Genomic DNA, 24,278 nt, shown 5'->3' on the forward strand with positions numbered 1-24,278 from the left:
TGAATTGAATCGTCTTATCCTGCTTACTGATCTATTTACGATCACTTCTACTCTAAAAAAAAAAGTATAATTCATTTAATTTCTTGTGTTCAGAAACTCCTGTCTCAAATCGAGGAGAAAATCAGGGAGAGTCAGCCGGAACTACAACTCAAGGGCAGAAAAATCCTCATCCAGGAGATAGAAGACGGAGAAGACGATGGCAGCGAGGAGGCTGAAGCCCAGCAGAACCGTGAGACTGTTTGAACCCCTCCAAAAAATCAATATCAATATTCTTGATTTACACACACACACACACACACACGCACACACACACTCAGAGACACAGAGACTATAAACCAGTCAATGACCATTAATAATTCCCAGAGTGCATCCAGAAATCAATGGCTAATTGATTTAAACGTCCCAGGCTCTTTATTTAACCAGAGTTCAATTCAGACAGATCAGGATACATGTTAGGTAGGATACATGTTGTTTCCTGATGACTAGTTTACCAGTGAACCTGGAGAGAAAAGAGCCACACACTGTGTAACAAACCACATCACTAGTTATTGTGCTGCTGTTGTTTAGTAACAAACTCACAACCAGTATATTGTTAAATTTGTGAAGGGCTTTAAAAGAAACTCGCTGCATCAATACCCAATACACATGCAACACAGTGTGTGTGTGTGTGTGTGTGTGTGTGTGTGTGTGTGTGTGTGTGTGTGTGTGTGTGTGTGTGTCAGACTGTCACGTGCAAGCTTCTCATGTTGCGTTATACTTTGACAGCATGGTGCGGCCGGCTGTGCATGAGCTCCAGGCCGTAGTTTAGATCATCCCTGGTAAACTTGGGATGAACTTAGGAGTATTCTGGAAGGATTCCATGGCTCCTGGATGTGGTTGTAGAAAGAAGTTATAATCTGTTTTAAAGGAGTTGTGCAGTTCGTCCCTCACTCATCAATCCGAGGTTATGATGGTCTAAAGGTCTAAAGGAAACCCATGACAAGAAGGTCAAAGTTCAGTTCTCACTGCCGCCAGACATGGAAATATTGAGTTTAAAAATGAGAATAAATCCATATAAAGAAAGTTAATTTGCTTCCACTGTCAACAATACTGGTTTATCTGTTTAATATGTGTAGAGAAACAATTCAGTGTTATTTCTGTTCATATATATATATATATATCAAATACAACACAGTTATTTGTAGATGCTTTTATTGAGAAAACTAACGATTCAACATGAGCCAGCAGAGGAGATGGTGGGAAGGAAAAAAAAACTCCCTTTTAACGGGAATAAACCTGCAGAGCCAGACTTTCTGCTGTTCCAGTTGGGTAAAGGATAGAAGGAGAGGACAGAGACAAAGAGCAAGAAAAATTTATGTTGAAAGCTCTGAAACAGACAAAAGGACTAAAATAAGCTGGAAAAGAAAGGGAAAGCAGCAGGAGTGGATAAAAATTGTTAAACCCACTATAAATGTGAAAAATCGAGATGTTTAAAAGTGTCCGAACTGCTTTAAAGGTGGTTTTTAAAAATTGAAAACGTAAAATGACAGAAATAGCTAAAACTGGCTGATCTTGCCGGAGCTAGCTTAAATGTCCAACATGTCAACATGTCCAACATCTGAAACGATCACAATGACAAAAATCATTAAAACAGCTGTAAAAACTAAAACAAATAAGCATTTAGTTCAATATATACCACTCAAAATGTAGTTATTAAATCACAAAAATTGTCCAGACAATTTTATGGGCTTGGTTATTTTTCCTTTTAAAGGTAAAATATATTGCAGATTAAACTGAATCAGTCAAAAAGTGGATTTTGTCACCAGTGAGGTTGTGTGTGTGTGTGTGTGTGTGTGTGTGTGTGTGTGTGTGTGTGTGTGTGTGTGTGTGTGTGTGTGTGTGTGTGTGTGTGTGTGTGTGGTCTGCACTGGAGCTGGCGGCTACAATTAATGCTAAACATCATTTCTGCTGAGAGCCGGCCGGTTCGTTCTAATGGCTGTAGATAGAGGATATTCCTCTGTCCCTCGCGGTAGCGCGACTTCCTGTGTGTGTGTGTGTGTGTGTGTGTGTGTGTGTGTGTGTGTGTGTGTGTGTGTGTGTGCGTGTGTGTGTGTGTTCCGCCCCGCCCTCTGTCGGTCAGTGACTGCTTCCTGGAAGTTCCCCCCGCTCCGTGTCTCCATGTCATCATGTGCGTCCCTCCTCCCCCACGGTGATGTAACGGCCCGCTCCTTCCTGTGGGCGTGTCCTCCCCCCTCTCTTCCTCTTCCCTCCCCCTCTCCCTCCCTCCCTTGCAGCTCGGCCGGTTCAGCCCAGCGCGCAGCCTGTGGGAGGGGAGGAGAGCTCAGCTACTCCTGCCGAGAGGGGAAACATGGGTAACGCTCAGAAAAAGCCCCACGGCAGAGGGGACGGGGGTCCTCACAGCGAATCACACAACTCCCACCACTGGAGGGGCAAAGGGGGCAGCGCCGACAAGTACAAAGTCGGCCCGGAGTCCAAGGAGAAGGTGGCCAACGGATCCAGCAAGAGGGGCTCGACAGCGTCAACACAGGGCGATCCGAGCGCCGGCGGGAAGGGAACTCCTCCAGCAGGAACTGTCAACCTCGATGCCCCCTGCGGAGCCCTGCCTCCACATCTGTCCCGCCTCAAGAACGAGGGGAACCTGCTCTTTAAAAATGGACAGTTTGCAGACGCTTTGGAGAAATACTCACAAGCCATTCAGGGCTACACAGACTCAGGTAAGGCTGCTGCTGCTGCTGCTGTTCCTTCCTGTGGCGTGTAGCAGATTACAGATGACGTTCCATCAGAGGAAAGTTCACTTTATAGGGACGGGGTTCTAAACACAGCACGGGACGCACCATACCCACACTTCTCCACACTCTGATTTCTTCACTGGCTCATTCATTTTCTCTTTTTCCAGGATATTTATAATATTTACTCACAAACTTTTGTGAAGTCTGTCACTGACTAAATCAAAGGTCACGACCTTGTAATTATCATGCTACTGCTGATATTTCTGTTCTTGTTGGAGTTGTTTTTTCATTATGTGAATGGAAAAAGACAAAACATTTTTTTGAAAAAGTCTTGTCTAGTGATGATAGTTCACCTCAGCATTAGTTATAATCTAACAAACAAGGTTTTCATCCCAAAAGGAGACGTATGGAGAGGAATAACGGCCATCAGGACGTTTGCTGGGCCGGCTCAGGAGCAATGCGTCACAGTGTGACTGCCGTGGCGTTCAGGGGACAGCGCTTCTGTTTTAGCTCGCCGCTAAGCCTCTCAGCTCAGGTCCATCTGGGTCACGTGACCCGCTAACCACTCACTGTGAAATTGAATCTGCAGGAGCGCAGCCATAATTCTCTCCAAAAGTGAGAGGGCCGGCGAGGGTCAGCACACAGCGAGCATCCGGGTCCCGTCTCCGCTCCGCTTCAATAATATATAATGATGATACTCAGGCTGCACACACACTCATGTACTACAGCGCGCAGCACAAACAGATGTCAGGTCAGAGCTGGAGACAAGAGGCCAGAGCAGCATGTGCTGGAAGAGCTATTATTGGCTTATGGGGAAAAAACAACAACAACAACAACACACATTTCTGTATAACTGGAACTTGTATATTATCCTGTTCTTTAACCTCTCTATATGGATGCTCTGGGTCAGGCCTGTAATGCTCTCTACATGGTCTACTCTCAAACTATCTCCACTTAAGTGTGTACGGTCGGTTACACAGTCATCATCATCATCATCATCATCCTCATCCTCCCTGCCACACTGTGTCATCATCCATAATCTGATGAGGTTGCATGCTGACCACGCCGTATTTAGCCCAGCAGAATAGCGTCCATCTGTCTGTAGTGTGCACGGTGAGGCCCGAAGGAAGAGAAAAAAGACGGGAAAAAGCAAACACAAGCACGCGAGGTCTGTGTGAGTGAGGAGCTGGATTTGTCTGGGAGTGTGTGTTTCACTTTTGTTAGCTATGAAACAGCATGAGGAGGTTTGTGGCTTTTGTTCAGCAACCTGGTGAACAACCCCAGCGAGTTAACTACAGATCTGCTTCCTCTTTGAGTCATTCTCACCTAAAGACAAGAAGCATACATCTCACACCAGTGCTCCTAAATACCCAGCTTTTTAATGGACATAGTGCCACAGTAACCTTTAAATTCAGACTTTCACACTGAAGGATTTCAGTGTCGTAGCACACAGCGTGGACGTGATGAAAATGTTTATATTTTAGCAAAGCCAAGCAATTACTACCAAAAGTAACTACAATACAATCTCAACAAAAAGCCAATTTGAATGACACTTTCTAGTGGAAAATACAGTGAAATGTTGAAAATCCTTCCTCTATAGGTGTAGAGTTGTGCATATTTTTCCAAACGCATCCTGACAGCGTGGCTTTGAGGCTAGTTTGATAGCAACACGGTTGTTAGCTTTCATGGATGCATCAGTGATCTCTCAGCTCGGGTCTCAGTGTTGCTTCTGCTTCTCTTAAGAAATGTGTTAAGAAATACACTCAGTGTTTCTTTTGAATTGTTTCCAATTTGCTTGATGGTTGGCGGTCCGGATTGGAGCCTCCAGTTTTGGGCCGCAGGCCTTATGTCAGCCACCCTTGATTAGCCTTTCCACACCGGCCCACCAGAGTTTTCAACACAGACTGAAAGTTGTGTTTCTCACTTATGTAGAGATCACTGCACTGTTTTAGTCAAAGTAGGAGACACTGTGATCTGAAGTGAAAGATGAGTTCTGCGGCGATAGCATCGAAGCTGGACTGTGAAGTGAAACTGTGCTGAAGGCTACAGAAAGAATATTTTCAGGGAAACGAAACACTGGAAGAAAGCATTTCAAGTATTTAAGCAGATTTCCCATATAAAGTTGTAATTTGAGTCATATGTTGCCTTTTTGGAATCAACAAAACTTAAAGAGAAACTCCAAGCCACAAATGTAAGAAATCATTTGTGAGCATTCCATTGTATTTTGTACCTGAAGGTATCGTCATGTATGACATGGAGTTAATTTGTCACTTGTTCATAAAGATAGATAGATAGATAGATAGATACTTTAATAATCCCCCGTAGGAGAAATTCAGGTGTCTGAGTCGTCACACATTTATACATGTAAAAGACTCATACAGACAAACATATAAAAGGGACAGATTGAAAGTTACCAGCAATGGTAGTAAAATGCACATGTTCAAACAGAGTTGTTCTGCAGTCTTATAGCAGAGGGAAGAAATGATTTTCTAAAACGCTCCGTCCTGCTGCTCATACAAAGAAACCTTTTACTGCGCTGACTTTGCTGAGCGAATAGTGTCGCATGCAGTGGGTGTTTTGTGTTTCCAAGGATGCCCTGCATTACAGCCCTCATTCTCGTTTCCAGCATCACTCCCACTGAGTCCACCTTCCTCCCCAACGCAGACACAACCTTCTTGATCAGCTGATCCAGCCGGTTGCTGTCCCTCTGGGTCATATTGCACCCCTAACAAACCACCCCAAAGAACAACGCACCAGCCACCACAGACTGATAAAAGATGTAAAGCATCTCACTGCACAGGTCAAGAGATCTCAGCCTACGCAGAAAGTAAAGCCGAGTCTGTCCCGAGTCTGATATACTGCACTGATATACTATTAAGACAGCTGTAATCATTTGCTGTCTGTTAAGGGTTCTATGTGAACCTCGACTCCCACCATAGACTGACCCAATCATTTTCCCGATCATTAAATGAGTGTCCTCATCGAGACTTCACTTCTGTCCTCCTATAAATAGCATCTGTACATGGACAGATTTAGATACTGACATAATAAAAGAAAACACACACACACACACACACACACACACACACACACACACACACACACAAGGATCAAAGGTAGAGTGTGGTGTGGCCTCTTCTATTAAACAGTCCCTGGACTCTCTGCGTGTGTGTGCCCATGTGTCAGTGTTTTAGTAGCCTTGTACCATAACTTACGTAACTGAGCCTGTAAATTAATGATTAATTTCCAATCGCAGTGATAAAGCTTCACCCAACGTGCTTTGAGACTGAGTCAAGTGTGTTTATCCCTCCTTTACACCTATTCCCAGCTCCACATTTGGCATATTTATGATTGCTCTCTCTCTCTCTCTCGCTCTCTCTCTCTGCAGGGCTGGATAGTCCAGACGACCTATGTGTTCTGTATTCTAACAGAGCAGCTTGTTACCTGAAAGATGGAAACAGTCAAGACTGCATACAGGACTGCACAAGGTGAGAGGCTGGCGGATTGACCCTTCCGTGTTCGCAGGTACACCACAGTTGTTCTGTGGACTGCCTCCTCATCTCTCAGTAGCAGATCATAGTCACTCTTTGAGGGGATTTGCAGTGCTGTGTGTCGTCAGGGATTGTATTTAATCTGTGCACAAGTGGTTTTATAAGCAGATAACTTGAAGGAACGATTAGATTGTCCTGGGATTCCTCCCAGTGTCACATTTGTACAGAGACACCTGAATATAAAAGATGCGCGTGTTGAGACACATTCAGTGCGCAGACACACCCTCCTCTGACAGCATCCACAGCAGGGCCAGCAGACCTGATCCTTCGCTCATGTCTCGTCACGTCTATTTATACCGAGCAGAGCCCTGGAGCTGCAGCCGTTCTCCCTCAAGCCCCTCCTGCGCCGGGCCATGGCTTATGAGTCTCTGGAGCGCTACCGGAAGGCCTACGTGGATTACAAGACCGTCCTGCAGATCGACATCAGCGTGCAGGCGGCGCACGACAGCGTCAACAGGTATTAGCCCCCGCCTCCCACGTGGCCGCTGTCGCCGCCGAAGCTCCCGTTTCACGGTTTAGAAAGACACCGTTCAAATGTTCTCACAAACAAACCGCCATCACCTGCTGGCTGACACATTCTGTCATCAGGGGAGGAGACAGAAACACACACCTCAGCAGGACTTCTCTTTTCTTCATTTGCGCAAAATAAGAATATAATGCAAGAAATAAAACCTTTTTACCCTACTGATGATGTGTTCTTGCAATAGTAATCCTACTTCATATTGTATTTAATATTTATCTGTATATACATTATAAATGTTCTTCAATAGATAGTATTTATCAATCCATAGCGAGACAGAAAGCATGTGCCTTGTATGCCGCATTAAATCAACTCCACAGGTTGTGCTGTAACATAATCAGAGGGCTAAAAACGACCCATTGAATCAACAGGCACACACAGTCTGATTAGCGGTGAGCAGATTTAGCTGGCTGTCAAAAGCAGCTCCAGCTAAAAGGTTAATTCTGGCTCCCAGACTGCTTGTCCTCACACTGTTATGTAATCCAGAAACTCACCTGGCCGCTCTGCGCTGGAGAGCCGAGCTGTGAGGATTCTGCCTGAATGAAGTTTCCCTGTGTGTGCCGGTCCAGGATCACGCGGCTGCTGATCGAGCAGGACGGCGCAGAGTGGAGAGAGAAGCTCCCTGAGATCCCCCTGGTGCCTCTGTCGGCTCAGCAGCACCGCAGGGAAGAGCCGCCCAGCGCCGAGGTCCTGCAGGCCCGGGCCGAGAAGGCCGCCAGAGACGCAGGTCCGCTCCTGCTACAGGCCATGACACATTCACAACACACAGCCATGTTTGTTTCCAGTACAGCGCAGCGTGAGGGCCTTTCAGTGGCGTCATCAAGTTCCTCAAACACTCATTCTGGGAAATATTATTCTTCAGTCAGAGTCAAACACATTTTAGTTGTGTTGGCCACAAACTGCTCAGTTTCACTCTGAGTGGGTCTGGCCTGTAAATTAGTGCCAATAATGACCTTTAAATTTGAACTTTAAAGTTTTCATTGTTGAAGTTGTTGAGTTTATGTGATGCAAATGTCGATATTTTTACAAAAAACAAACATTTACCATCTCAATATAAAGACAATGTTGATTTAAATTTCTGGTGCAGAAAACAGTGAAATGTCCAAAAGAAATCTCCTCTGTAGCTGCTGCATTCTGCATGCTTTTACAGACTCCCCCTGAGGTTGTGTTGTGTTCGCTACTCTTGAGAAATCTGCTAAATGAAATTAATGTTTTCTTACAATTTGCTTGGTGGTTCGGATTGGAACCTCTTTTTGAGCCGATTTTGGCCCACGGACCTTATGTTTGACATTGCTGGTACAGGTTAACTTCTGCCTTGCACCCAATTTTTACTGGTAGATGAATGAATGGATGGATAGATGAAATGTATTTGTATGTTCTCCAACCTGTCTCAGAGCACATGTTGGAGTGTTCAGAGAGGTGAGGTTTCACCGGCTGACAGTGACACAGAGGAAGTGAGGTGAACTCACTTCTCCCTCCTCCTCCTGATACACCGGAGCTCTAATTTCCCCCTGTCTGTGTTCCCTCTGTCTTCTGACCATGCAGTTTCTCTGATCCAGAGCTTTGCCACAGCTGTTATTCTTAAAGTCTAATGAAGGAATGGAGCCGCTGGCACAGCGCTCCCTTCCAGAAGACGCTGTGCAGATTGATTAGCCCTCCGTCCAGACCGTGACTGATTGCTGACTTGAGTCTCCTGCCTCACATCCAGCCAGCGCAGCATTAATTTGAAACGCTTAAACCCGTAGCTGCACTGCCTTGTCAAAGACAGGTCACTTAAAACGAATTGCGAGCATCACTGCAGATTTATGACCTGTGAAGAGAGAACAGTGGTTCTGGTTTCAATACTCAGTGATGGCCCTTGTTTTGTTTTTTTTCTCTCCCAGAGAGGAGAACAGAAGTCCGCTTTGCAGCTTCGAAGCAAGAAGGGAACGACTTTGTGAAGAAGGGCCAGTACCCGGAGGCTCTGGGGAAGTACACGGAATGCCTTAAGCTGAAGCCGGAGGAGTGTGCCATCTACACCAACAGGTACCGGCCACACAGGGCGAACCGCGGCCTTCTGTTAATACAACCATGAGCTGGATGAAGCGGGATAGGAGTGGACTGATGGGAGAAATCATTTAGCAAACATCATTGACAGTTGAAAGAGATCTGACTTGACTTTAAATCACTAAAACACCAGTGTTTTGTTGGAGGGTTTGAGAGAAGCTGCCTGCTTCAGCTGCCATGTGAAGCGACCACAGCCTGACTTGACCCTCCGCCCCGCTCCGCTCCTCTGACAATGGCAGGTAGATTGTTGATCGTGTCGCTGAGGAAACCCGCGGAGCATTGTGCTCCGGTGTTTGCATTTGAATGTCGTGCTGGGAAACGGCGTGCATGTGCAGCCACACCAGAGCAAACACCCGGACGCACAGCTGCAGGGACTCATGGGAAGAAGCACTCGGAAAATTCAGGGACAAAACGTTGAATGAGCTGAGAAGATTCTATCTGCCTCAAATAGTCTTGCTTTCACGGTTTCAAAGGCTGCTGATCGCTTCCCGCTAGAGCTCTGACTCATGCCTTCCTGTGACGTGTCTGCAGAGCTCTGTGCTACTTGAAGCTGGAGAGGTTCGCCGAGGCCAAGCAGGACTGCGACGCAGCGCTGAAACTGGAGCCGGCCAACAAGAAGGCCTTCTACAGACGAGCGCTGGCCAATAAGGGCCTGAAGGTGAGCCGAGCCACCTTCACCGAGTCCCGCCACGGTGGGGGGAGGGGCCGTTCGACACCTGAAAACACCCAGCGGTGATCCTCCTCCCCGCAGGACTACCTGGCCTGCAGCGCCGACCTGCAGGAGGTGCTGCAGCAGGATCCCAACGTGCAGGAGGCCGAGAAGGAGCTGGAGGAGGTGACGGTGCTGCTCCGGCAGAGTCTGGCCAACAACTCGCCCAGCAAACCCCGGAAGACGGTTCCCATCACAGAGGTAGGAGCCTCGCCGCACGATAAGCATATGCTCCTGAACACCTGAACCCCACCATTTAAAGAGTTCTGGGTCTCCTCCAGGTGGAGAATGACGCAGACGCGGTCGTCTCCAACTCGGAGGACAGAGGACAGGACGTCACCATCAACCTCCACCCGACCAACGCGTATGACTTCGGCCAGTCCCTGAACGCCGCCCGCAGCAGCGGCAACACGGCGGCCTGCGCCGAGCTGCTGGCCTCCACGGCGCCGGAGACGCTGCCGCAGCTGCTGAGCACGCAGCTGGACGGGCGGACCGTGGGCTTCATCATGCAGGCGCTGGACTCTCACCTGCTGGACAAAGACCCCGACTTAGTTTACCAACACCTCCGCCACCTGCACACCGCCGACAGGTTCTCGGTGAGGCGGCGCCGGCGTCCGCAGGTATTTACACTCACACGCACGACTTTCTGCTGACAGGTGTGCGTGTGTCTGCTGCTCTCAGGTCGTACTGATGCTGCTGGAGAAGGACGAGCACCGACACATGACCCAGCTCTTCGAGCGCCTCTCGGCCGCCGAGAGCACCGAGTTCTCGAAGAACGACGTTCAGAACCTGGCCAATAAATACATCTGAAGCGTCCTCTCCCCTCCCGCTCCCTGCTGCATGAACTCTCCGCCTCTCCTACCGACTTGGATCTATGCAAAGACACTGCACAACGACTGAGCACACCAAAAAGGCAGGACGCTGCAGACGGCGGCCCACCCGAGTCAGATCCGCTCTGCCGGCCCGCCGCCAAACCATCACAAGAAATCTTTTTTTTCTCTCTCTCTCTCCTCTCTGGAACATTTTGCTATGCAGACCTACTTTTATATCACCGACTTTGCATTGGCGTCGTGCAGAAGACACACGGTGGACCTTTCACTTTAGAGCACGACCGATAAACGCGGGTCCAACGTGCGGCGTTGTGCAAGACTGCAGGCAGGTGGCCAGACTTCCTGTCGATTGATGAAAGAGCAGCTCTGACATTAGAAATGTGACTAAGCGCACGTTTCGATGTAAGACGGGGCTCATATGACGAAAGTGTCATCTTTGCGGAGGAATGCACGATAACATCAACCCATACCAGAAACCAACTCGCATGCTCTCATGCGTCTCATCTATGCAATCAGCAGCTCTGCTCGTCGTCGTCCTCACGGCCGCAGCTGGAGAGAAGCAGCATCCGTCTGAGATGTGTGCCTTGGGTTTCAGCGTGGGGGCCAGTGAGCGTTCGCCTGTATTTATGTCAGTCCGTAGATTTAATGGAATTGTTGCTTGGATTTATGCATCATAAATCACTTTCACCTAGCTACATGCACTAACATGTTGAAAAAAAAAAAAAGAAGTCATTTCTATGCTAAATTAAAGTCATTCTATCAATGTCAAATGAAGACTGCCTGCAGTTTTAACGTTCAGGGAGACAAAAGGCAATAACTCCACGCGCTCCCATTCCCGTTCACTGTGGTTTGAACTAGATGTTTCTATAGAGATGTAAAGAATGTGTTCAATATTCACAGAGGGCTAATCAATAAAACTGGAAATTTACAGAGCGGTCATCTGTGTGTGATGAGTTCCAAAAGTGATCCAAGATGGAGCGATGTGGACTTTCAGACGGAACTGAGAAGACGTCAGGCAGTCCGGGTCCAGAGCAGGACAGGTGGATGAGGAGGCTCCCCTCCTCCATCTGCCATTCTTCACTCTACTGAGCAGCTCCTGAAAAAGCCCCTCTTTGCAGCAGGGGGAGCTAAAACATGCAGGAGCACAGTGAGGGCTGGACAGGTTCTGGAATAACAAGAGAAATTCAGTCAGAATTTCCCACCTGAAATTTACAAATCGTATTTTAGCTCAATCAGCTATTAAAAACTCAAACAAAAACAAAACCAACAAAGGGAAACATTTGATTTTTTTTTTTTTTATTTCTGATATGCATTTACACGCATATAGTAAAGCAAATTACCAAACAAATATACAAATACCTTATGCCATTCTGCACAAATTACAAATTATATCTGGCACTAGTGTTCGAATTAGGATCATGAAACCGGTTCTGGTGCATAATGAGAAACAGAACAGAGGAGGCGGAACGAAGAGGAAGAGGAGGAGGAAATAAAAAGAAGCGAAGAACACGAGTGTTCGCTCAGTAACAGACCTGCGTCGAAAATACCATTCTTGCTAAGAGGTTTAACAAACGCTCTGAATTAAAGACTTCAAGTCTGCTCAGCAGCACCGATTGGCAACGACGGGACTCACAGGAGGAACGGACGAGGGACACACACACGCGCACACACACCGAGCAGACCGTGAGAAGAGATGCCCTAACAGTGCAGGAGCCCCCCTCCCCTCGTCGTTACGGTCCCGGGTTGTGTCTTCATTCATCCCCCGGCCGGCGTGCGAAGAGGCTGACGCACGACGCCGGGTGCAGCCGACGAGTCGGAGGGTTCAGATTTAACAAGAGCCTGAGTGCTGTCTTTGGTAGGCCGTTGAGAAGTCTTGGCTTGTAGCGTGCTGCCAGCGAACGGGCATCCCTCCTCCGCGCACATTCTGCCATCTACCAGCTGTTGGGTGTTCGGAGTCCAGAAGACACGGTGGAAACAGAGAGAGAAAGAGAAACGAACGCAAACAGCTTCTTGAAGGCACCGTGAGTTAACGAAGAAAGATATCAGCGCGCCCTCTCACCCAGGCGAAACCGTCGGTCCGGAGGAATCGCCTCCCAACAGGACCAAAACTTTTTTCTCTGTACAATTTCACAGAATTGACCAACCCGTCGGTTAATAGAGTGATCTGGACGAACCGCGGCCTTCCAGAGACCTGGTCTCAGATCCACCACCCCTCCCAGAACCCTACACGAAACCAGCTTCCCACTTCCAGCCTCATCTTAGTAACAAACACACACACACACCCACTCAGAGAGGACGAGGCTACAGGTCTGAACTCGGTGGTTACCAAGCCGTGGAGCACCATGTCCCACCTGGAGGGAATCTCAGCCGAGCGGATTCAGAACCAACCTGGCTATGCCACCGTTACACCTTACAGGATTTGTTTCAAACAAACATCCAGGGAATTTAAAAAAAGGAAAACAGAGAAAGTAATAATAAATACAGGCAGAGATGGGAAGTGGTGAATCCACCGGAGGAGAGCTGCAGAGGGAATCCTGTTGCCTGGTCCCTGGACTTCAACACTGAGACGTGAAGACTCCACATCGGAGAGCCAAAACCAAATACTCAGCAGAACTGGCACAGTGGTTTTCTTTGAACCTACACAGACGGACAGGAGAGGAGCGAGAAACGAAGCAGCCCCGACCCGCTCCGCTCTTTCTGAAAGGACGTGACGAGAAGAGGAAACGCAGGTGAGACAGAAGGCTGTGGCTGCAGGCGGAGTGAGGACAGGAGGGCCGAGAGACACCCAGTCTGTGCAGCACTTCAGGTCGGGAGCTGTTATATATCGGTCTGTATGCAGGGGTGTTTGGGCGGCGACGCCGGCTGGTTGTTGTTGGTTTCTTTTAGCACCTCCCCGGTGTTGCAGTGGGAGTCCGGCTCGGCGGGGCACACCAGGTTCACATTCTCCTCCGTGATGAAGCAGAGCGGCGACAGCTCGCCGCCGTGGCCCAGCGAGGACGAGGTGGAGGCGGAGGCGGGGGAGTGGGGCGTGACGGCCACCCCCTGCCCGTGGGGGGAGGCGGCGGCGGGGCAGGTCTCCAGGCGGTCGTTCTCCACCTCCGGCAGAGGGCTGACGGTGGCGAAGCGCGTGTGGTAGTCGGCGCCGCCCGAGCCGTGGCTGCACGACGTCTTCATGCTCTCCAGGTCGGAGCAGCTGAACTCGGAGAAGTGGCTGGAGTGGGAGTCGGCCACGGACGGCAGGCTGCCGCTCAGCGACGGCGAGTCGAACTCCGAGGAGTTGGTGCTGCGCTGCTCCAGCAGCTGAGCGTCCATGTCCTCTCGCGTCTCGTTGATCTTGGTGCCTCCTCCTCCTCCGCCGCCGCCGCCGCCCTTCTTGCGCAGCTTGCCTTTGCTCTTCTTGCCCCCCGAGCTGGAGGAGGAGGAGCAGGACGCCTCTTTGGCCCATTTGGCGGAGGTTCCCTTGGCGTCGGCGGAGGCGCAGGTCCAGCCGCAGCGCCCCGTGTGGCCGCCGTCGTCCACGCTGCTGCCGCCGCTGTGGTGCCGCAGCTTGCAGGGTTTGGATTCGATGTCCACCTGGACCTCCATGCTGTTCCCGTCTCTGGAAACGACAACGAGCCACGTCAGCGTCGACACGGCGACGGCGTTACGAGGTGACCCCCGACCCCGACGTGCTCACCTGTCCAGAGGCATGTAGGCGTTAAGAATGGATCCAGCCATTGCTTTGGTGCTAGCGTTGTCGCTGATTGTGCCCAGGCTGACGGTGCCCGACTCTCCGCTCAGGCTGCAGCGCTCCTTCTGCACGTCCGCCTGCACCTCCAGCCTGCCACACACACACGCACACACACACACACAGAGGGAGGCTGACACCGTGTCCTCCTGACTCCAGCGGAGCCGCCCCCTTCCCCCCCCTCCCCCCCCCCCCCCCGACCACCGTACCTGTTCAGGTAGTTGACCATGGCGCTGCCCGACAGGCTGCCGGTGATGCTGGCCCCGGCCAGGGCCATGGTGGAGGCCGTCTCGCTCAGGTTGTCCCTGATGGCGCCCAGCCGGTCCATGTGGCTGCCGCTGGCGCTCAGGCTGCCCGTCAGGCCGCCCACGCTGCCCTCCCCGATGCTGGGGTTGTTCCTGGTGTCGGCCACCGAGGTCGTGTCTGTGCGGACATTTTGAAAAGCAACATCTGACTTCCTGGTGATCAGTTCATCCAACTGCTGCAGGATAATGTGTCTTCTGGAATTTCTGAATATTTCAACTCTGAGGCAGCATTTCACCTTTACGAGGTCAGAAAATAAAAATCATGAGAAAATAAACAAAACCAAAACAACCTGAAAATACTGCGATTAGCCTTTGACTGTTTACTGAAGAGACTTTCTTCATAGTTTATTTTATGTGAGATTTATTATTGAAATTCATTAATTTTAGTAGATTTTTTTTTAAAATATAAAAGATATTTTAAATTATTCTTACAAAGAAAACTAAATCTGTCTCAGTTGCTGTTCCAACCTCAGCAATAATAAGTTCAATTTGACACAGTATTCAAAAGACAATGAGAAAATATAGCATGGAAACAAAGATTCCCGTCACAATTTGCCTGGAGAATTATTTAATTTAATAATAATGATGTTGAAAAATTCCTCATATGAAGGTTTAACCCATTTACCAAATAAACGAGGGAAAAAAATACAAAAAACTGCAGAGAGCTGAAGAGCAGCAAGATTGAGGCAGCAGCAGGTTTTTGTCCTCACAGAGGAACAAAGAGCATTTTTCGGTGGATGAGCTCTTGATAAATGTGAAACCAGCAGCAGCACATTTCATTCGGGCTGAGTAATGCCCCGGCTGACAAAAGGCTGATTGTCTGGCTGCTTTGGGGCAGTTCGGAGGCTGAAACTCACCGGTGGCGGCCGCGCCGCTGCCAACATTCATGTCGTTCTCGTCGTCGAACTCGATGCGGACTCCCTTCCCATTCCCGGCCGAGACGCCGCAGCCGCCGCTCCGGCACAGGGAGATGGGCACCACGCCGTAGACGTACGCCAGCATGATGGGAACGCCGATGCCTGGGCAGAGGGGATGGAGGGGAGGCTTCTTTATGTAACAGTTGGACAGTAAACACGTGCGTCGTGTGAACGCAGACGCCAAACAAAAGACATTCCTGAACCCCGGCCAAGTCAAACAGAGATGGAGCTCGGCAGGCATGCAGGGAGAAGAGGAGCGGCAGGTCGGGGAGGGACTGACCCACAGTGACTGCGGCCACCACCGGGGACACGATGACGGAGAGCGTCACTCCGCCCGCGATCACCAGGTTCCTCTTGTGGTTGGAAATGTCCTTTCCTTCGTAGCGGTTATGAATCTGATGGAGAGGAAACAAACGCAGATTAACAACATTATATTCATAAAGCTTTTTGAACGTTTGACTGTATTCAGTAAAAAGAAAAACTCCAAACCCCCGGCACTCAGCCAAGCTTCCCTTTCTTCGCCCTTATCTTTCACACCACTGCACACATTTCACTTTAGGAAGTGATGGCAGCAGTTTTTCTACAAGTCATTGTCCAAACAGCACATGAACCCTGTGAAGTGAGGAGCTGAAGCTGAGCAGACTCTTTACAACAACCATTCAAACCTCTGGATAAACTGAGATATAACTAGCAGAGCATGATACAACACTTTAATGTCTCCGTTTCACCGAAAATAACACGGGCTTACAGAATGCAGGTGAAGTGATTTATTCATCTCTCACGTTTGAGAAAACCCCTCCTTTCAGATAAGAGGCTTCGTTTGAAATTCCAGGAGTGCGACGCACGGCCCAAGCAGCTGTGATCCAAATCATCACTTCTAACATGTTTACCACCGTGCCAGCGCAATCATCTGAGTTTAAATAATCATCTTCCCATAATGAGACACTCTCCACACAACAGGCCGTCCTCAGAGCACAGCACCAAACATATCAGCTGGTTATATGACTGGAGTTTCATTTGACAGGAGATGACTCAGGATTATATGACCCAGCATACAGAGGAGATGGAATGTCCTGGATGAGCAGGTCTGAAGGGTTTGAGCTGCCGTCCTCTAATCACACACTCATGCTGTGTCTTTTCAGGTTAGCTGACCATAAAACAGACAGCTGATGATGAGATTAGACTGTCCAGGAAGCAGATTCAACTGAAGATGACTGGACATGTGGCGCGTGGGCGGGCAGGCGGGCGTCTCGTGTGCGTCATGTGATCGCAGTGAATGCAGGCGGGGTTTTTAGGGGAGGGAAGAGAAGTTTATTGGCCCCGGCCTCCTCTTGGCAGGCTTCAGAGGGGAATTCTGGAGAGTCTGAATGTTTTCACTTTACTGTGATGTGAAATTCTTGTTAAACGAACCGAGGCATTTGAGCAGCACACGTGTACACACACACACACACCATCATACACTGGGTGTGTGCATTACCGCAAACTCAAGGTAACTTCAGAGCCTGGGAAAGAGACGTGACTGTTTTCATAATCACTAGTCCATCACTGACGAGCTTCCATGTTGGCGGAGACTCTTCATAACTTTGACATTAAGACACATGAAGACGTGAAACTCTGACGTTTCCGCAACAACTGAAAGCCTCACCTTCCTCCCCACATACACAGGGATGCCGATGATCATGGCGGGGATGGCGATGCCTGCGATGAGCGCGATGCCGACGGGGGCGCCCACCAGCGTTCCCAGCTGCCACAGGATCTTCTTCTTCCTGCTCCATGGCTTCTTTCCCCAGAAAGTACAGCCTGACGGGCTGAGAAACGACCACAACAGGAGATGAAACTCACTGAAATGGGCCAGACGTGTGTGTGTGTGTGTGTGTGTGGACTGACCTCAGGTAGTGCAGGTCTGAGATCTCCTTCATGCAGAGCCAGCAGAACTCGCAGCCGCACACGGCGCAGGTCATGTGGTTGCAGCTGCCGTCGTTCATCTTGATGATGTACGCGGCGCAGCGCGGACACGGCTTGATGTCGTCAGCTGAGAGAAACAAGGGGAGGCAGAACATTTCACACCTTTCAGGTTGAGGAAACAAATCCACATCAGCGCTGAGGACGCAGGTAGAAGCTGAAAGCAGCTTTCAAACACTGTCAAAGTGAGTCTAGATTCCCATGAAAGCCTGGATAAAGAGATGAAGACGCCACAGTTGCATCTTCACCTCCCAATCTCTCTTCATTAAACCCTTTAAACAACTCACTCACTTCAGCTCCACATGCAGCTTTCATGCTTTTAGATGCTATCGAGACAATGTGACCAACTAAATGAAACGTAGCAGCAGAAGAATTTACAAAGCATCTAATTATGGGGGGCAAAATGCTCATAAACACAGAAGTTCCCTCTGGTTTTGTGATTAAATGGTGATATTTAAGAGAAAATATATCACTGAACGTATTAACAGAGCTGCTCTCAGCTTGTAAAAGTGAAAAATGGAAACTTTTCTGACTAACTTGAAGATTTGCTGAAGGAAAGAAGTGGGGAAAAAAAGAGGTTGACATCATTTTGAGGAGAGTAAACTTGACGTGTTCATTATGAAACTGCGGCAGGAGCAATTAGCTTTGGTGATGAAGAGACTGTTTGTTGGTGTTGCTGAGGAACATAAAACCTGACTGAAGATGTTTCACAAGAGGTTTTTCTCCTTGAAAAATACAAACAAACCAATATGTTCGATATGAGACACAGAATTTTGTCAAACATTATGTAAGTTCATTAGCCTTCAGGGAGCTCTGCTGGAAAAACGTCACTCTGTAAAACTAAAAATAAAATGTGAACAGCCATCTGTCTGCAGTACGGACACACGGATCATCCACATGTTTTCTGAGCCTGTAAAAAAGTGACACAACTTAAGAAGAATGTGAACCGTGGCGACAGTTATGTGATGTTTTTAAATTCGGAATGAGTTATTCACAATAAGTAATTTGGAACTTAAGTATTATTTTTCATGTCTACATAGGAATACTAACTCTGAATTGAGGTTTACATGGAAAACAGGGTTTTTTCATCTTTATTCAATTCAGCTTAAGGTCTGGGGGAAGGGAAGGTTTTGATTGGATGAGGCAGACGTGACGCATTCATGTCTACTGGAAGAAAACAAACTCCACTTCCTGTGTTTTGTCTTCCTTTCCCGATTAACCTTGATGCTGCAGCTTTAAATAGGTCCTCATTTTCATGCATGTGAATGCTGCAGCACTTCATGAGTGATGCAGCAGAGTGTGTGTGTGTGTGTGTGTGTGTGTGTGTGTGTGTGTGTGTGTGTGTGTGTGTGTGTGTGTGTGTGTGTGATGACTTCACACACCTGCAGCACCGCTCTCTTGGCTGAAGCTGAGCGAGGACGAGCGCACCGTCCTCAGGCGGAGGCTCTGGGCTCTCTGCTGCCGCGCTGCATCGCAGGTCTGGTTGGGATGCCACAGCTGCTTACAGTGGTAACAGAACTCCGTGCCGCAGCCCTCCCTGCCGCACGTGATCTTTGGACAGCTGGCGCACCCGAACGCTATCACTGCGTACCTGGAAGGAGACGGAGCCACGACAGGATTAATGTGGGAAGAAATCGTGCAAATAAGGGAACGGCCTTCACAGACGTAATGAAAAAAATGTTGATTTTTCTCAAGAATGACACTCTTCCACACTAAAACCAAGAGAAAATGGGTTATTTTTGTTGTCCAGGTAATGAAAAGGAACTGCAGCTGCTGGCCTGTGATCTCAAACTGTCTAAAGTTGCTGCGGACGAGGAAACATTGCACCGCAGTGACAATGACTGAGGGTCATTATGAAAGCCTACTGCAGCCACCTGCACAGGACTATAGTGGACTTTAATGAAATAATGTGTGTCACGATATCAAAGGTAATCATTTAACTGAAACAGCTGCAACTAAAGCCAGCCTCATCGCTTACTCATCATGTTCTCGTCTGAATTTTTCCCAGGCTGCCAGCTCTTGCTGCTGTGGTTGCTACGCTGCCTGGTGCGCAGAAACACCAAAACCTGTGACCCATTAGGTTCAAGCATGAGGAGTGAGGGAATGTCGGGGCAGCGGACGCAATCTAATGGGTCGCAGATATTACTGCGGCAGCCTTTACTTTGATCGGCTCGTATCTGTTGTAAACAATGCAAAGGCGGCGTTGCTGGGCGACAGTGGCGCTGCTGAATGAAAGGTGTGATAACACGGAGACGAAATCCCCTTCAAGTTATGTCATCGCTCAATAAACGCAGCAACCCCTAAAGTGTGAGAGACGACCGTCAGCTATGTGAAAGTAGACCACGATCGCCTTTATTAAGCTTTTTAGCAGCGGTGGACAACGTGTCCCAGGATGATGCTTTACATGAACAATCATAAAATTGTTAAGGTCAAACATCAATGTTCAATAGAAAAATGTACAAATGCACAGTTAGTGGTGTTCCGTCCTAATTCTTACAAAAGCTCCATAAAATGCCCGACGCTCATCTGAACAAGCGACTTCTGTGTGATTATACAAGTGTAAATGAGTGAGGTGTGAGCCAGCTTCTTCCATCTGCTGCCACTCTGGCTCAGAAAACGCTTCATCTCCTACAGTTCTGTGTGTTGATGCGACACAGCACGATGCGGTGAACCCTGATGCCTCTGGCAGGTTGATGTCAGGTGTGACGCCATGCACGATGCTGAAGTCTCGCATTCAATCGACACGGGGCCTTCGCTTCTCTTCAAGGAGCTCAATCGTGCCGATTGTTTCATGCTGTGAACAGCACCTCAGCCAGGCGGAGAGGGTTTGAACAATACATTAAATATGACCTGAGGTCACCACAGCACAGGAAAGTACATCTGTTTGAAGGTGGCCGCTGTTCAGTCCTGGCTGGCCACCATCCTGGGGAAACCCTGGATGTGGAGCATGACGTAGTCTCCCAGTCTCTTGGGGACTGACCCACAGATTGAGTTTCAATCACAGAAGAGTCTGGGAGACTTCCTCCAGCATGGATCAGTTTACTCTGCTGAGACTGGTCAGGACTCTCACAGACTCGCCGGCCCTCTTTAAACCATCCTCGGTGAACCACCGGTGAAAAACACTCCGCAGACTACAAACTGTGGACAGCACAGAGAGGGACACATTTGTCTTAAGGCTACTTTGTGGTGTGCCGTTGATTATGAAGTAGACCGCAATAACTGCCAGACGGTCTTTCAGATGTTCACAAACTCCCCGACCTGCTCATCATGAGGCCCCCCAGATAAATCAGTCACCAGGCACAGACCCTTGGTTACAGCCCCCTAAACAAATCAGTTTCAGTTCCATCATGTGTTTTATTTATTTATTTTAAATAGGAGCTTTTAGCATTTCTGAAGACGTCTCCCAGAAAACATTTGCATGATGACTCGCTAGCCACAGCCCCGGCGGTGCAGGAGAGAAGGACACGCAAGCGGAAAGGACGGAGCGGAGAGAGGAGGCTGCAGAGAAATGGAAAAACTGAAACAGAAGGACAATGCAGCTTCCTGTGAACCGCTGGATGATAAAAATACGGGCTTTGTGCATGAGCCATGCACATGTGAGGTCCACAAAGACGCACTCAGACCGGGAAGGGGAGGGTGGGTGAGGGGGGGGGGGGGCTAATGCTGAGGAGAATAATAGATGACTCACTTAACGTAAGACGAGAGCAAACACTACAAGCTCGGGTTAGAACCAACAGCTGTTCCACGTTCACGTGCAGAGCAGGTCTGATAGGCTGCGACTGTGCTCCGGCTCTGTGAGCCTGAGGTGGAACCAGGAGAGTTCCGCCTCTCTGACTGCTGCCGCTGTCAGCTAAAGACAGCGTGTCAGGTGGTACCAAGGCCCAGCGCGCTGAAAGCACAGAAAGACAACTGACGACAGTGAAACGCCGTGGCAGGACGAGCCGGATCAGACATTAACCCTTTCACCCTGCTGTAACACACTGCTCTCTCGTCAAAACCACATCACGAGTGGATGTGTCGACGTGACACTATAATTCAAACGAATAATGACAGGTGATCACAAAAGACTGCGTGCAATTTCAACTTCAGGTCGTGTGGAGCTATTTCAAACCAGATTGCTCTGCATAATCTTAAGAAACTGATTTGAAGCATGGTCCACTCCAGGTGGTACAACTATTATAAAGCTCCACTCAGGAAAGCAAAGCTCATCTAAGAGTTGTTTTTTGTGCAACGGCTACTTCAGATACACTGAAAGCTCTAATTCTCTGAACAATAAAACAGTTTACAGGCTGCAGATACCTTTTGCTACTATTCTGGCCAAGGGTACAAAACAGGACATCCCAGAAAACAAAACAAAACAAGCAGCGGGCCAACGTTTGAAGGTTACGATGGCTTCAGAACACAGCGCAAACACCACCTCAAGAAAGTCAGAAGGGACAGGGTTTTTTATAGCCAGCTGACCTCAAACAATTCCTGGAAGAAAGAGGAACAGCCAAGAGAGAGAGAGAGAGAGAGACTGAGACTGAGGGAGAACAAAGGCAAAGAGAGTTTACCAACCAGATAAAAAGAGGCTCTTGGGGAACTCTGCTCAAGAATGAATCAAAACACGTAAATAAGTTGACCAACAGCAGCCTCTGTGTCTGAGAACTTCTCTGGTTTAACTATGCTGTCTGTAGCAAAGTGTTACCTCGCAGTTGTGAGAGCGTGCACTAATGAAGAGCGAGCAGGAAGAGAACGGCAGCCAGTTTCACACAGACGAGCTGCTGATGTTATCTGTCAGAGTCCGTCACCATTTGACCTGTGGGGTCTATAAAGACCACAGTAGTGACAGAGTGTGTGTGACTGTGTGTGAGTGTGTGTGTGTGTGTGTGTGTGTGTGTGTGTGTGTGTGTGTAGGCCACTCCACTTAAACTCACATTGGAACAAAGGCAACTGCCAAACGTGCACATACTGGACAAAGCACTACATTTGATAATGAGGTGAAATCAGTGGCAGCAGGGCTCCTGTGCCTGTGAATCTGGGACTCACCCGCAGTCCGGCGCGGGGCACCAGCGGCAGTCTGGGTCGGCCACCAGCCACCTCCTCAGCATGAACTCCTCGTACTTCTCCATGAGCGCGTGGTCGCCCAGGATCATGCGGATGTCGTGGGGGTTGAAGCGCTCCGAGCACTCGGGGCAGCTGATGTTGACGCGCGACTCTGAGATCTCGATGCGCAGGTACTGGCGCAGGCAGTCGATGCAGGAGCGGTGGTGACAGGTCATGATGTCGGGGAAGTTCTCCCTGGAGTGTCGCAGAAGGCACAGCGGGCACTCCAGGAGCTCTGCCCCCGCCCCCGCCTTGGAGGAGGACGAGGAGGTGGAGGATGAAGGCCCTGCGGCGGATGAGGTGGAGGCAGAAGCAGCAGCGGTGGAGGCGGAGGCGGCCCCGGCCGCAGAAAAGAAGGCAGAGTTCTTGTCGTTGCACATCTCGGAGTGGATGCTCTCGATACTGGCGATCCCATCCACCCCCCCGAGCCCCCCGAGCCCAGGGAGCTGGAGCTCCCGGGACCTCTGGCGACCTGATTTGGACTCACGTCCCCGCCGTCTGAAAAAGGAGGCCAGGGAGAGGCGCCTCTTCTTGGGAGCCTTCTTCACAGACGGCAGGGAGATGGAGGAGGCGGTGGACTGCAGGTCCCGGTCGGAACCCATCACCCCGCCGCCGCCTCGGCCCATCGCCTGGGGCTTCTGCTGGCTCATCTCTCCCGGAGGAGGGGAGGGATGGGCCAGCGGGGAGCCGGGGTTGGGCAGCCTGTCTCGTGCATGTGCGGACAGGTCCGGGAGCTGGATGGGGCTGGGAGAGGGGGTGAGGTGGTGGATGGGGGAGGGGGACGGGGGGAGGGGGAGGGGGGACAGGGCTCCAGAGGGCCCGTCTGCGTTTAAGACATGATGGCTTCTCCTGATCAACCTCGTCGTCACATCTAATAGCCTGATTTTGGCGGAGGGGTGGGAGCTGCGTGCTGAGAAACTGCAACAGAACCTGAAGAGAAGAGGACAGAAAAAGAAACAAAGACACGTTAGTCTGAGCCAAGCTAGTGATCACACCCAGAAACCACAGCGAACCAAGATACAAAGAGACAAAAAGGAGCCTGAGCTGAGTCAACTCTTACATTTCAAAAGTGCAACGGCCCTCCAACATTTCTGTGAACGTTATCAACCAGCAACGCAGCATGTGACCAGTTGGGCAATGAAAGATCTGTGAGTTTGTTCCTTAATTGTCGAAATCCTTTGAATAGGATAGCCGAGCCCTAACCTCAGTGATGTGATGTTTTCAAAATGCAGTTTTCAACCAGTTCAGAATCCTCAAGTGATGCAATGTGAGAGACAAATCATTCCGGTTCGGTAGACACAAAACTGCTGATAGTGTTCTCTATGCAGACAAAACCTGATGATGCCCATGAAGGCCAGCTTCTCATGTCGTTAAATACTATAGGGTTTAAGAAAAGAGCCTGTTCAGCCATTTCATATTATCATAAATATTTTGTTTTCAGTCAAGGCTCCAGACTGTGAAGTTATACGACACAGAGCAGCAGTTCAGAGCACTCGCTACTTGTTGGCATTTCGCTCAGCTGCCGTCACATCTGGTAAAGGGCAGGTTTGCATTGCTGATCAAAGGATCAGTCAGAGATCTGAGAAGCGAGGAAAGAAGGCTGACAATCCCGCTCTACACAGACAGAGCTCTGATCTCCCTGCAAGATCAACGGCGACGAGCCTTTTCCCCCAAACTGGCACGGCGGAGCGCGGAGGGGTTTTACCCAGGTTCGCTGGTTTCTGACGCATCGAGCAATTACACAGCCGAGGCTGGAGATCACAGTCAGGACTCTAACTCCACATGAAATGACTGAGAGCTGCAGTAAACTATCTTAATAGAAATCTGAGGATGATTATTATAGCTAAGTGAATCATCACAGGATATGAGGAAGTTCAAAAGGAATGGTCTCTGACAC

General features: G+C 49.3%; 2 protein-coding genes across 2 annotated transcripts; one reads left to right on the plus strand and one right to left on the minus strand.

The window, feature by feature from the left end:
- Positions 1 to 2,275: 2,275 nt before the first annotated feature.
- Positions 2,276 to 11,181, plus strand: LOC115397151 (sperm-associated antigen 1A). Its single transcript, XM_030103354.1, has 9 exons — positions 2,276 to 2,714; positions 6,118 to 6,217; positions 6,585 to 6,737; positions 7,370 to 7,527; positions 8,684 to 8,825; positions 9,378 to 9,504; positions 9,598 to 9,756; positions 9,837 to 10,151; positions 10,237 to 11,181. The coding sequence occupies exons 1-9, from the start codon at positions 2,348 to 2,350 to the stop codon at positions 10,363 to 10,365; spliced, it is 1,650 nt and encodes a 549-aa protein (XP_029959214.1). The 5' UTR covers positions 2,276 to 2,347; the 3' UTR covers positions 10,366 to 11,181.
- Positions 11,182 to 11,660: 479 nt separating this feature from the next.
- Positions 11,661 to 23,306, minus strand: LOC115396539 (E3 ubiquitin-protein ligase RNF19A). The gene is made up of 9 exons (XM_030102445.1): positions 22,325 to 23,306; positions 18,679 to 18,887; positions 17,222 to 17,366; positions 16,980 to 17,142; positions 15,615 to 15,729; positions 15,275 to 15,436; positions 14,322 to 14,535; positions 14,062 to 14,205; positions 11,661 to 13,983 (listed from the first exon to the last, which is right to left on the minus strand). The coding sequence occupies exons 1-9, from the start codon at positions 23,029 to 23,031 to the stop codon at positions 13,203 to 13,205; spliced, it is 2,640 nt and encodes an 879-aa protein (XP_029958305.1). The 5' UTR covers positions 23,032 to 23,306; the 3' UTR covers positions 11,661 to 13,202.
- Between the last annotated feature and the right edge of the window lie 972 nt (positions 23,307 to 24,278).

The sequence above is a fragment of the Salarias fasciatus genome, chromosome 11 (genome assembly GCF_902148845.1).
Source record: "Salarias fasciatus chromosome 11, fSalaFa1.1, whole genome shotgun sequence".
In the NCBI taxonomy this organism is placed as follows: domain Eukaryota; kingdom Metazoa; phylum Chordata; class Actinopteri; order Blenniiformes; family Blenniidae; genus Salarias; species Salarias fasciatus.